Source organism: Fundulus heteroclitus, chromosome 6 (assembly GCF_011125445.2).
Source record: "Fundulus heteroclitus isolate FHET01 chromosome 6, MU-UCD_Fhet_4.1, whole genome shotgun sequence".
NCBI classification, from domain to species: domain Eukaryota; kingdom Metazoa; phylum Chordata; class Actinopteri; order Cyprinodontiformes; family Fundulidae; genus Fundulus; species Fundulus heteroclitus.
In genome coordinates, this window is record NC_046366.1 from 9,652,183 (window position 1) to 9,665,781 (window position 13,599).

Consider the following 13,599-nt stretch of genomic DNA (forward strand, 5'->3'; position numbering starts at 1 on the left):
GTGGAGCAGTGGTTAGTGTTTCTCTGCGTGGTGGAGTGGGTCATAAATTACACCAGACATCTTGCCAGATAACCGGGCAGACAGGCGGACAGACAAGGTACCGCAGACAGTCAGGCCGGACAAGAACAGGGCCCCGACAAAACACAAAGAGGAGGAAGAGCAGCGCGCACGGCCAACGAAACCAATCCTGCCCCCCTGATGCACTCCCCTACTCCGAGTCCGGCCATCCGCACCGCCCACTCGTCCTGCAAACACATCCCGGCAGAATAACCCTTTGTTATGAGAGTTAAATGCAATTTGCGACGGGCATGAATAATTGAAGGAGAGAGAAAAAAAAATGCAGCTGTCCGACTGCGCATCCCCGGGAGTGAACAGGGAAACGCTGCGCCAGTGTCCCGGCTGAAAGACGGAGCCGATCCAACCTGAGCCCCGGAGCTTTCTTTCCGCCCTCCCTCCCTTCACCACTCCTCTCATTCCACAACATCGGTGCCAAAAGAGGGGGTTATATAAAAAAAAAAATCATCGTTTCCAACGTGGTAAGTGATATTTCTGTCACATTTAACAGGATTGTGTCTGCGACGAGCGGTTAGCGGTGGAAATGCACATCCGGGACAGCGTTTTTCCGGAGGACTCATAACATTTTATGAATCATAACTTGTTATGATGTGGGAGCGCGCCCGGTGCGCAACAGGTCGCCCGTACAGTAGCGGGAGCGCGCATCTCTCACAGTATTTTTTTTGACGTGGATTTCCAAATATCGGTGGGAAGGAAAAGGGGGTGGAAAAAAACGCCCAGCCATCGTGTTAAAGGGGGAAAAAGACAAGATGGCACAACAAAAAAACTACCCAATCCTTTTGTGCTTTAAAATGCGATTAGATAGCCTCTTGTAAATGCGTTTACAACTAATTTATGGCTAAATTACATTAATGAATCACTATGATCGTGAGGTGTACAATACTGTTGTCTTTTTGCAAAGCTTATAATTCGTAGCACACATCACCCATTTCGTAGAATAGTTGCAAATCTAAGGCCCAAATGTTAAACTAGACTATATTGGTGTTTCTAACTCTTTATTGTCATTGTAGTTTTCTGATCGAAGTAAAGATGATTTGCATATTTTAAAAGGCATTTTTTTTTACAGATCGCATTTAAGCGACTGATCCAGACATCAGATCAACTGTGCGTTTTATTATTCTGCCCAAGCCTTCAGTGAAAGAGAGAGACAAGCCGAGAGACAGAAAGGAGTGGAGGGGATGCGGGAGGTGGGGCTTCCACAGGGGCCTGGATGAAAATGTATATTTGTCTGTTTTTCCTCCACTACCTTTCCCCTCCACGTGGTAAGCAGGCTGCTTGGGGATAAGAAAGGGGAGCATTGTGCCTCAGCAGTCAGCGGCATTTATGTGCTGGGAGAATCCGTGTGAGAGGGTGATGTGCACTCAGCTGTGCTCCCTTAACGCCATTGTTGCACACATTCCTCAGTTCAGCTGCTCCGATCACTGAGAGGCCTGCTTGGAATCCTATTGGCTAAAGATTACCGCGTGAATTTTGATTGGCCTTTAATTCAAATGAGCCTGACCTTACTACAAGTGGAAAAGATGCACGTAAAGATAATACACTCAAGCTGGGGCTTAGTGCAAATGGTGGGGTTATGTTGTCAGGACAGAGGTTTCGTGGCTCAAAACGGACATTGGTACCAAAAATCTGCTTTATTTTATTGCTGGGTTGTGATTTTAAATATGGAGGTGCACAAGAAGTAGGTACAAGAATAAACTCTACTTAAAAATAAACCTGTTGACAACCAATAAATCAATAAATTATTGCCCTTTCCACATCCACGATAATGGTGACCAAAGTGCTTAACAAAATCAATATATAACAACAAAAACACAGGGGGAAAACGGGACATAAAGAACACAGGTTACAAATAAGGTAGTTGGGGAAAAAAAGTTAAAACAAGGTAGATACAAACAGAAGTGCCGCCACAGTTTTAAGTATTAAAAGACTGCCTGAATGAAAAAAAAAAAAATCCTGTGCTTTGACTTAAAAAGGCCAAGTTTAGTTATAGAGGAACACCCCCCCCCCCCCTTTCCAACGTTTGTATTTCATCCATGGAACTGTGAGTAAATGTTGACCTACAGATCCTGGTGCCAATAGAAAAGCTCAATAATGCGGATAAATGGGGGGTGGAGGGTAGGAAAAGGCTGTTAAGAGCTTTAAAAACAAATTAAAGTTTAAAATCTATTCTTAAATGGAGGGGAACCCAGTGTAGTGAAAGTAAACAGGTGTTGACTGTCATTTGCCTGCTGCTAGATTTTTAAGTCTGGTTTATCTGGTTTAAATTCCTTTATTTGCTTTTTTTCCCCCAGCCCCATAAGTGTAACATTTTGAAACTAAATGAAAGAATTTTCCGTCGCTGTCACCTATCTCTCCTTTCTTGTCATTGTTGTGGTCTGACTTGTTACATTTGCATCAAGTTTGACGGACATACATTTATGCACATCTTAGTAGCCAGGGATGTGACTTTGATTGACAGCAATGATGAATTAATCTGAAGAGTGGTACAAAAACCATTGATTGGCCACATATGCAGAGAGCTATGCCCCTGACGAGGACCTTTGAGAAATCAATTAGAGATCAGCATGAAGTCACACAGAGGTCAAAAGGTTACAAAGATACATATAGCACACACTCATTTGGCCTGCGCCCCACGCTGTAAAAAAAGACTTATACCAAAAAATGTACCTCAAACAAATACCCAAAATGGAACTCAGATGCATTTTGTGAGAGAACCGAATACTTTTTATTATGTAATTTATCTTTACTGTGTTTTACTGTGTCCTATTTACTACAACTATTGTGGGGGTATCGTCCTTGTCTATAGACAAGCCACCACTGCCCAGTGTGTTTTAGGTTAGAGCAGTGGATTCCAGTCCAGGCTTGTGTCTTGCAACTTTTTGCTATGTCTCTGCTATGTCTCTTCTAGTTTTTAATTTGAAGGAAACGTAGTTTACCACTTAATGAATGTTATTTTTTTTTTTTATTGACCACAAGAAGACAGTCTGGGACAATTATACCAGATGTAGATCAGATGCCTTAAAATGATCAGGTCTGTGTTAGCGGGTGGGGTGTATTTGGCAGGAATTGAGCATTTTTTCCTTAATGTTGATGTTTTAGAAGCAGGTAAAGTGTAAAGATCCGAGATAGTTTGAAAGGGGCCAAACAGTGATGGCTAGAACACCAGCATCTCCGAGACTGCAGCTCTTATGGGGTGTTTACTGTCTGCAGAGGTCAAGAAAGCTTACGGTTAACCCTGTTATCCAACAGGTAATCTAGCTCCAATTGTTAAAGTGGATGCAGGTTCTGGTAGAAAAGTGTCAGAACAAACAGTGCTTCCCATTTTGTTGTGTGCGTAGATTACAAATCATCATTTGTTTTGCAGGTCATGAATTATTCCTTTCATGCCACAACTTTGATGGTCTCAACATAAGACATAAGCCTTTCTATCCCATTTATTGGCTGTAGCGCTAAGCCAGTGCATTGGGTCATACCCAAAACCCAACTTTGTTGTGTATTAATCAAGGCTTGGATTGGTCCAAGACTAAGACTATTTGACCCAAGACTAGGTTAGCAAAAAATTCATAAATAAATAACAATTTTTTTTTTTTTAATTTCAGCCAGCAGTTTTAAGAGTATAGATTTGATTAGTACTGGTAGCTTCTGCTAACCATTTTTATCTTCCACACAAATAGATGAGCGTTACAAGGAGGTTTTTAAACAAAAATTGGAATCCATTACAGGGTTTCCCCCTGAAGATGGGCTAATCCTAGTGGTAGGTGTCACTGTGGGCTCTAGGAAGTGTACGCATGATGCGCCCTGCTCACTAGCTAGTGAGCAGGGCGCATCGTGCGGCTCGAAGGAGGGCTGCAACGTAGTGTGCGTCGAGCTAATAACACCTAGCGTGTTAGCAATGTCGACCGGGAGGTTTTCTCCCGGATGGGACCTTTACTCACCGTTTCATGTCGCTCTCAAACATCAACATATTTAAAATAAACAGATGATTGGTGGGAGGGCAAGTAAAGCCTGGTGGACCGCCAGGCTTATAATACGCTGGGGGAAACTCTGCATTACTAGGGTTGTAATGGGATGAATTTGAGCTCCAGTGTATAAAGGTTCACTAAAGAGAGGCAGAGAAAACCTTGTCTCAAAAGACCTGGGGTTCACTCTCTTTTTGAATGCAAAGTAGTGGACAAACAAGTGAGTGCAGAGAAGAGAAGGAGGCCCAGCCGGGAGTTTTGACAAAGGGGAACTACCTCTTTAGTTTGGGCTTTTTTTTGTCTGAGCTACAGTCCCACCAATAAGGTCAAAGATTACATCTAGTCGCTTCAAATCATCAAGTGCCTCAGTTTAATTAAAGACTCTGCAGTTTTGTTGCCTTCTTCATACATGGGGTATATTTCCATTACAATGCTAATTTAGTCTTTTGCTTTCATCAGTGTCCAGAGAAACAAGGGCTGGACGATATGACCAAAACGCATATCATGATATATATAGTTTCGGTCGATATATTATTAATTACGATATCGATATGAACAAAATAAAAGCCTCAGAAAGAATGCCAAGAATGCCCACAACAGATGCCTGAACAACATTATGACAATGATTTTGCCATGTTTACAAAACTCCTCCAATATAACATTTTAGCAATATTTGCTTTAAAAAACAAAACACGTAAAACTATATAAAACACGGAATTTCAGTCAGTGACAAATGCTGTAAATATAGACTGTAATGTATATGGAAATATTGCAAATGCCATATCCCCTTTATTGAATAAAGTTATTTTGTGATATATTGATATCGAATTATTGTCCATTTGATTTCATGTCAAATATCAGCAAAAAGTCAGGCATAATTGTGAAGTGGAAAGTAATAGAGTCTAAAACGTGAGGCATGGTTTTGTATTCAGTCCCCAATTCACTTGGATACCCATAAATAAAATCCAGTGCAACCAATTGTAAATCACCCTGAACACACCATGCCCACTGTGAAACATAGTGGTGACAGAATCATGCTGTGGGAATTATTTTATTCTACACTTACAAGGAAATCAGTAAGAAATCAGTAATGAAAATGGGAGGAGCTAAATACTGCAACTTTCCTTTTATAAAACTGTCAGAGGCTGCAAAGATCTGAGTTGTGAAGGGGGTTCAGCTTCCAGCAGAACACTAAAACATATTCTACAAAGAAATGGCTTAGATCAAAACATATTCATGACCCGGTCAAAGTTATGACCTAAATCCTAAAGGGGAATATGTGGGACTAGATTAAAATTGATGTTCACAGATGTTATCCAACCAGTCTTACTAAGCTTTAGTTATTTTGCATAGATATATGGGCAAAACAATCTTGTCTCTAGACATACAAAAGATCTAGAGACATTGAGACTTTGCAAGGTATTGTATAATGGTCACATTTATATCCTAACTGCAGCCACAGAACATTTAGGATTGTCAAAGACCTAACTACTTTATTGTTTCAGCAGTGATTTACCCTCTTCGTTTCCTTTTAAGTCACTGCCCGTTCTGCTTTGTTGTCAGCCACTCAAGTGTTAAACATACTTTGAGGAAGGACATATGTGTCTGATTGTCCACTTTATTTCAAGAAATAGAGACCACATGGTCTCTTAAACTGTATGTTTTTGATGAAGCAGCTATTTTCACTGCATGCAACCTTGCTTTCTCTGCCTGTCTCTAAACAATATCAGGAAAGCGACTTGAGAGTGCTTAAGGTCACGTCTGCCAGGCAGCCTTGCGTTCAGTTCACGGTATACTGGCGGGATTTCACCCTTAGCACAACACCGGGCTACACAAGCTCTTAAAAGGATGAAGGCTTAGGAGACAGAGACGAATGAAAGAATGTACTTCGGCAGATACAGCTTGTTGTTTTAATGGGGCAGGAGGAGTAGTTGTATTAAAGGCTGTTGTTTTTGGCTGTGTATTGCCCTGGAAACACGGTAGGCTCCAATTGTGAAAGGGCCCCGCTGTGTATTCCTGTGCAGGTTTGTGGATGGCCTGCATGACGTTTGTGTTTGTGAATGTGGGAAAAAAGCTGACTGCTGACTTTATCACATTACATTATTATCTCATTATCTTCACATTATAAACAAAAAGTGTCCCGACTGGCTTCTTGAAGAAGCAGTACTGATTGGTCAATGAGCAGAAACCAAAGTATACAAAATAAAGTTGGATTTTAAGATGATGGGAATAAAATCTGAAAGCACAGCTACCACCTTGATAACATTTATTTTTTATTTCTTATAAATGTGTATTTTTCCCAAAATATGCTTCCCTTTCCTAAATTTAGATTGTTTCTTTGACCCTCTCCAGATCACAACTTCCAGTGAAGTAAATTTCCTTTCCAATCACCACGGATTCTCTGGTGTGCTTCCCATCTTCTCCTCAAAAGTCACGTCTGCCCCTTGCTCTCTGTGCATTTTTAAGGACTCTCAGACTCCCCGCTACCCACTGGGGCTCCATTAACAACCTCTTTGCCAACACAGCCCCTCAAAGATTCACTGACCACTCTGTCTTCTGACTTTCTTTAAACATTCCTTTTTTTTTTTTTAGCAAATACCTGCCCTTTGACTCTCTGTCTGAATCCTGACTCACTAGTGCTATTTGGCCCCTGTTGCTAGAGTGCACACATGGCCTCTCCCAAGTTGGGCTTATCAGCCACAACCACCACCTCTTCTTCCTCCTCATCATCCTCTGCCTCATTAGGCCCTCCACCACACCCTGGAAGCCCCAGTCGGGTACCCGAGGGTCCTCCAAGCCCTGTTACTCCCACCCCAAGCCCAGGATTAACATCTGCGTCAGCCACACCAATAAGGACCCAGCTAAGCATCGCTCTGATCCTCGAAGAGCTCCGGGTGCTGCAGCAACGACAGATCCACCAGATGCAGATCACAGAGGAGATCTGTAGACAGGTGTTACGCCTTGGTGGCGACTCCTACAGCATAGATACGCCATCCCAGCATAGCCTCCCTCCCTTGCCTCAGCTCTGCCTGGAAGGCAACAAAAATGCGTCAGGTTCCTTAACACAGCCTGCTGCACCCCAAGCCACTACTTCTTTGGCTCCTCTCTTGTCATGTTTGTCCTCCCTGCACCCCTCTCAAACATCCAGCAAAACCACACAGCCAAGCACATCCTTGTCTCAAATCTTGCAACCTCATAAATCACAAATTGAAGGAACAAGAAGGACTGGTCATTCGTGGGAGACCTCTCAATGTTCTTCTTCATTTACAACTTCCTCTGCTGGTGCCTCTGTGCCCCCTTCCACCTATGCTTTAGCTCTATCCTTGGCTCTACCCAATCGCTATCTTCATGAGCAATCTCCCAATACTACATCAGTGGGTGGGCAGAGTGATTTGTCCTTTTTTAACTCATCCCTCACCACACCTCAGACTAACCCAAATTCACAGTTGCAATCTGCGTCCGCTGGCAGCGACTCGTCTACATCAAGTTCCAACACTGCTGGCCGTCTTCAACATGTTTGTTGTTTTTGTGGAAAAGTATTCAGCAGTGATTCTGCTCTGCAGATACATCTCCGCTCACACACCGGAGAACGGCCCTACCAGTGTCCCGTGTGTCTCAGTCGTTTCACAACACGAGGCAACCTGAAGGTGCACTTCCTTCGGCACCGCGAACAAAATCCAGAGCTTTCCCTTTCACTTCTGCCACCATCTTTATTTGGGTTAGCTTTAGGGGCCAGTGGGGGATCAGATATTGGACAGATCAGTGACAGTTCTGGAAGCACCAGTGGATTGAATATAACACAAAAAAAGAGAAAAAGTAGGGTGGATGAAGAAACAGGTGGAGAAAACTTGGCAATCACTGGAAATAGTAGTGGACTTTCAATGGCGACCTCTGGTGAATCTGCTCCATCCACTTTGCCCCTACCCCCTAGTGTAGATCTAGCTTTGATTTCACACTCTCTCCTGCAGCTTAATCGGACTGCTGCTGTTGCTAGTGCTTCCTCTATCCCATCCTCTTCCTCCTCCTCCACCTCTCCTTTGGCGACCTCCCTTCTCTCAAACCCTGCTCTTACTTCATCATCTACCATTGCTGGGTTATTCAAAGGTGTCAAACAGCAGCGCTTTGATGAAAACACCCCACCTTATACACCTCTACTGTCTCCTGCTGCTTATTCCCAGCTAGCTCACCTACCAAAGCTCCTTTTCTCACCTGTTTCTACTTCTTCATCTATCCAGGCTGCTCACTCACCTCTGTACAGCCATCCATCATTGAGCTTGCTACGCACCCAGCTACCTTCTATTGGAGGATCCCAACCGCATGCCTCTTCCAGCCATTCGCAGATTTCACTCCCCATGTCTTCCCTTCCTAAAAATCCCAGTTCACCCACTACTATTCAATCCTTTCTGCCTACGTCAATAGCATCGGCTACTCCCACATCTGAAACCTCTAAGCTGCAGAGACTGGTTGAGAAGCTAGAGAAGGCCCCTTCACTTTCCTGCACTCCATGGTTTTCTTCCTCTACTCCGACATCCATGTTGGAGATTTTATCTAGCACTACCACTTCCTCTGCAGGGAGTTCATCAAACACCCGTTTCACAAATGCTGGCAACTCCACCACCAATGTGGTTGCATCTCCGTCGTCAAACATCACCACATCAGTTTCTCAGTTTACCCGTGAGATGGTTCTTGCTCTCAGGATGAGTGGCAATGAAGCAAATACCACAGCAGGTGGTTTGATACCGTCACTAAATGCCACTGGTTCAACACATAATCTGACAACCAATCAGTGTGGGGTGTGCCTACGGGTGTTGAGTTGTCCTAGAGCGCTGCGGCTGCACCAGGCCACACACCTTGGAGAACGTCCATTTCCATGTAAGATATGTGGACGCTCCTTCTCCACCAAAGGCAGCCTGCGATCGCATCTTGCCACTCATCATGCCCGGCCACCTAATGTCCAAAACTCGTGCCCATTGTGTCAGCGTAAGTTTACCAATGCTCTTGTTCTTCAACACCACATACGCATGCACCTTGGTGGACAGTTGCCCCCAGATGGCACAGAGGATTCTGAACAGAAGATCCCACCTGAATCTAATCCCAGATCCTTGGCACAAGCTCTTTCCCAGTCCACTGATCAAACGCCCCCCTCAAGTAAATCACCTCCTCACACCAGCCCCGCAAAGAGCCCAGAAGCAAACCTACAGTTGCAAACTCAAGTTTTTGGCCCAGTCCCTGTCTCTTGCAGCAGGAAATCAGCTGAGAAAGATCTCCACAAGTCCCCACCCTCCAGCCCAAATCAAATCCCCCTGGCTGACCTCAGCCCTGACCCTACCATGAACTCTAACACACAAAGCTCGCCACACAGCTCTGAAGATCCTCCTGTCCTCTGTGTCAGTGCACCACTAAAGGTCTCCCAAAAGACAGATCCCACTCTGCCTCCTGATGAAGAAAACAAAGACCAGCAACAGGAATCTATTGATATGTTCTTTCCTACATCAAATCCTTCACCACATCTCTCTAGTGATAACAAAACTACAGAGTCTCCTCCAATGCTGATGGACCCCACAAAGACTAAAGAATCACCTAACCTGGATGTTTTCCATGATTCCACACCAAACCTGGAGGACTTTCAAAGCACACCTGCCACTGATGCTCCTTTTGATTACACTAGTTCCAGTGCAACTTCTAACCTTATCCCAACTGAAGATGTTTGCAATGCTGATACAAAGGCAGCTTTGGGATCACACACAGACACCACCAGGCCACAATCACCAGAACCCATGGAGGAAGACAGAGACCAGCCGCCTTCAAATGCGCCACCAAAACAAGAGCAAGCAACTGTACCTGACAATGACCCCAAAGTGACACCTTCTGTGGAGAACACAGACCCCGTGTTTGCTGAAGCAAGGGGGGGAATGCACAAACAAACCACATCTGTCAGAGAGACAGGCCAAAGCTTTCATTTTGGTTCATATGGGAAGGAGGACCAGGTGGATGCCACTAAAATGAGCGGACTGGGTTCAAATGAAGCTCCTGATGCTTCATTGCCCATCAGCCTTGCTCCAACCCTCCCATCTCCGATGTCCCGTCCTGAGAAGAAAACCTACTGCTGTGCTGAATGTGGAAAGGAGTATGCTAGCCGCAGTGGATTAAAGGTAAGAACATATTTTCTGGTAAAAATGTGTATCTGCAATTGCATATATCCTTATGCAATTGCTATGGAACTGCTTTTTTTTTTTAGGTCAAAACTATTTTTAAAGAATCATATTTCCCTGCAATACAAATGGATTCAAGTAAAATGTAATTGTAAGCTACATTTTTACTGTGAAGATGATTCTGCTAAAGCATAGTAAACCCGAAGCAAAAGCCCTCATACCCTGGTCTTATGTTAGTTGAAATTATCGGTAGATTCTACTCTATATTGGCTGATATTCGATATTATTTATGTCATATTAAGCCCTTTATTATATTTTGCCCTTCCTTCTTTCCTTCCTTCTCATAGTTTTCTTCCTTTTCTCCTTCTGTCATTCCTTGTACCCCTCTTTACATCCTTCAGTCCTTATTTGTGTCCTTCATTTCTCACTTTCTTTGTTACAGTCTTTCAGTCAGTCTTTGTACTGAATTGTTAAATGGAGTGAGAACTATGTGTACTTATATTAGGACTGTATAATATATCACATATTTATTGCTATTGCAACATCCGGGATTGCAAAGTGCTTATCAAAACGAACGCTCTGGAGTGCAATACATGTTAACTAATTATTTAAGCAGCTTGCATTCTGTGCCTCTAATATGTTTGGTGACATTTGTTGTTCAACACAATATAAAAAGTTAGAGAAGGTAAAGAGGTGGTAAAGTTAATAAACTACAACTAAATGGTTTAACTGCTAAAACATCACAAGTTGGACACGGGCAACCCTTTCATTAAAACCTTGTGTTTGAGATTATTATTTTTATAGTAGTTGGATACCCTACTTTTTTGATTTTATGTTTGCTATGATGCCAAAGCAGAAATTCATTAACACTTTTTATCTTCTGTATTTGTCACAAGCTATATTGTTATTGCAACATTTACCAATATTATCGCATATTGCAACTCTTCCTAAAATCATGCAACCCTGATCTGTATTCATTCTCAGGGACATATGAAGCACCATGGGGGTGTAACCAAACCATCTCGTCCACCAGCCAGGGGGAGTCGTTCCTCCTCTGACCAGATCCCTTCCTCCGCATCTTCTGTGTCCTTAAACATGCCCGCCACTAGGAGCTCCGGAGGCTTCTGGAACCAGTATCAAGCCTTCCTCAACACCAGTACTCAGTCAGCTGATGACCCGCAGACTGTGGGTCAAAGTGAAAATAAATCAGCACAGCACTCTGTTCAGTCACAGAAGAATGCTGAGGAAGCTGGGGAAGAACCAGGAAAAGATTCATAACTTAATTCAGACCGTTTGGCTAGAAAAGGCTTTGGTATTTCCTTTTTTGTCTGTCTTTTAGCACAACTCTATGGACATTCACAAAGTATTGCTCCAATAACACGTTTCAGGCAGCCTGTTAGTTTGATAATCAGAGTAATATGTTTATATGTGAACCCTGTGCACCAACCATCTTGGGTGTCTTGTGTTATAAAAGAGGTAGTAGTCCAGTTATTGCTGGATTTGTCGACGACAACAAGAAAATTGTCTCAAAGACTTGAATTATGTGATTAATAATGCTCATATGAACATACAAGCAGACCCTGTACTTTCAGATTCTTAATGAGTCACTGAAAAAAAACACAGAAAAGAGCAAGCGTGTAAGTTTTTATGTTATTTTTGAAACAATTAGTGACTGTTGTGCCATGTATTAAAATCTCACCCGTACGGCACCAAAAAGGGGTCAGTATAACCAAATTGAATTGTTTAGGTGCTGGTCATTTCGCTTCTTCACCATTGTACTAACCTTTTTTTTTTTTTTTTTGTGGTTGCCAGAAGGAGTTGTGGGCGACGGGTCATTTTTTACCCATAAAACATCAGTTTGTGCCCACAAACTGATGTGGGCTTGTCTTATCTGTGTTGAAAACTGATGTTTTAAAGTGATTTTCTGCAATTTATTCATACTCCGCTATTAGGAAATGTGTTCAGTAAATTTTATTGGACTGTTTCAGGATTTCAGGAGTCACGACCTATCGCGTTCTAGGAACCAAAAGGTCCAAACAGGAACACAGACGCAGTAAAAGAAACCGCTGTGTAATATGAAATCTTTGGAAAACTACATGCAGAGATTTATCTGTGTTGTTCATTGAAAGTACATAACTACCAACGGAAATAAACAAGTTCAAGTTATTCGGTTCAAATTATTTTGTTGGAATTAGGTTGAAAAAAAAGTTCATACTGGTACAAAAGGGGTATATGAATTAGTGTAGGGGAACTGACCCGGTTTTCAAATAAGAAAACTGAAGAATTGCTTTGTAAGAGAAAATAAAGGTGATATAATGTGGACTGAGGGGATAAAAGGTCTTTTGTTGCTATTTTCTGCTATCTTTTTGTTGGAGGGGACTTATTCATGTCTTTTAGTTGATTTTCTACTGTATTGTCCTATTAAAACAAAAGCACATGTGCTGTTTTTGTGAGCCCAGAGAGGGCGTGGTCTGTCCTGTGATGTTAGCCCTTCAGCTTGGGGAATGTGATTGTCACTGTTGCTGTATGAACCATGAGTGAAATCTGTAACACGTTTAAGCTACTAAACTTATTAAACCTACATGTTTATAGCGATATATATTAAAGTATATGCCCGTTTGTTGTAAGATGTACTTTATGTGTCCCCAAATTAAAAATATTCTCTTGGGGGAAAAAATGTGCACTAACTTGATTAGTGGTTTCTGACACTACAGTTTTTGTTGTAATGGGGTACTTGACGTATTTTCTTTCCTTGCACACAGACATAAAGTATCAGAAATATTATGTGTTTGCTTGTCGACATTTATGTAACGGGTTGGTTCTGTCATGATCACTATGAAAACAATCACTGTTCCCATTGCTAGAGCGTTGACTTTTGCCGGCTTTTTGCGTGCACAAAGCACATAAGTCTGAATCAAGATATCGAACGGCAAAAAGCATTGTTAGCATTGTTTTACTCATTAAACTGGAGATGGAAAAAAGGAGAAAAATTAGAACACCCTACCTCCTAACCTTTGGCCTTCGTTTTGCTGAAATAGTTTCAATGAAACACCTCTAGAAGCCAATCTCTATCCAATATGCGAAATACTGGGATAAATTCAGACAGTTACATCGACACGGGCCGGTCCACAAATATGAACTGATAAAGTTGAACTATAGAAATTTAGACTTGAAAAGATGCCTTGTTTAATAAAGATGACCAAAATGAATGATTACATTTGTAGAAGTCCATAAATAAATAAATAAACAAAGCTGACAGTGCCAAAGAGGGGATAGGATGCACAAAAAAAATATAACTGATTGGGGTGAATGTAATTTGAATAGCAGTAATGAATATAACATGAAAACTAACTTACTCAATGAAGCCACTCGTTTAATGTGAGTTTTTTATTTTACATACTCTGAATGTGCTT

The 13,599-nt window shown here is 42.2% G+C and overlaps 1 protein-coding gene across 1 annotated transcript; it reads left to right on the forward strand.

Annotated features, from left to right (window-relative positions):
• The first annotated feature begins 89 nt into the window (after window positions 1–89).
• On the forward strand, window positions 90–12,970 carry sall2 (spalt-like transcription factor 2). Its single transcript, XM_012868449.3, has 3 exons — window positions 90–536; window positions 6,387–10,186; window positions 11,171–12,970. The coding sequence occupies exons 2-3, from the start codon at window positions 6,704–6,706 to the stop codon at window positions 11,462–11,464; spliced, it is 3,777 nt and encodes a 1,258-aa protein (XP_012723903.2). The 5' UTR covers window positions 90–536; window positions 6,387–6,703; the 3' UTR covers window positions 11,465–12,970.
• The last annotated feature ends 629 nt before the right edge of the window (window positions 12,971–13,599 follow it).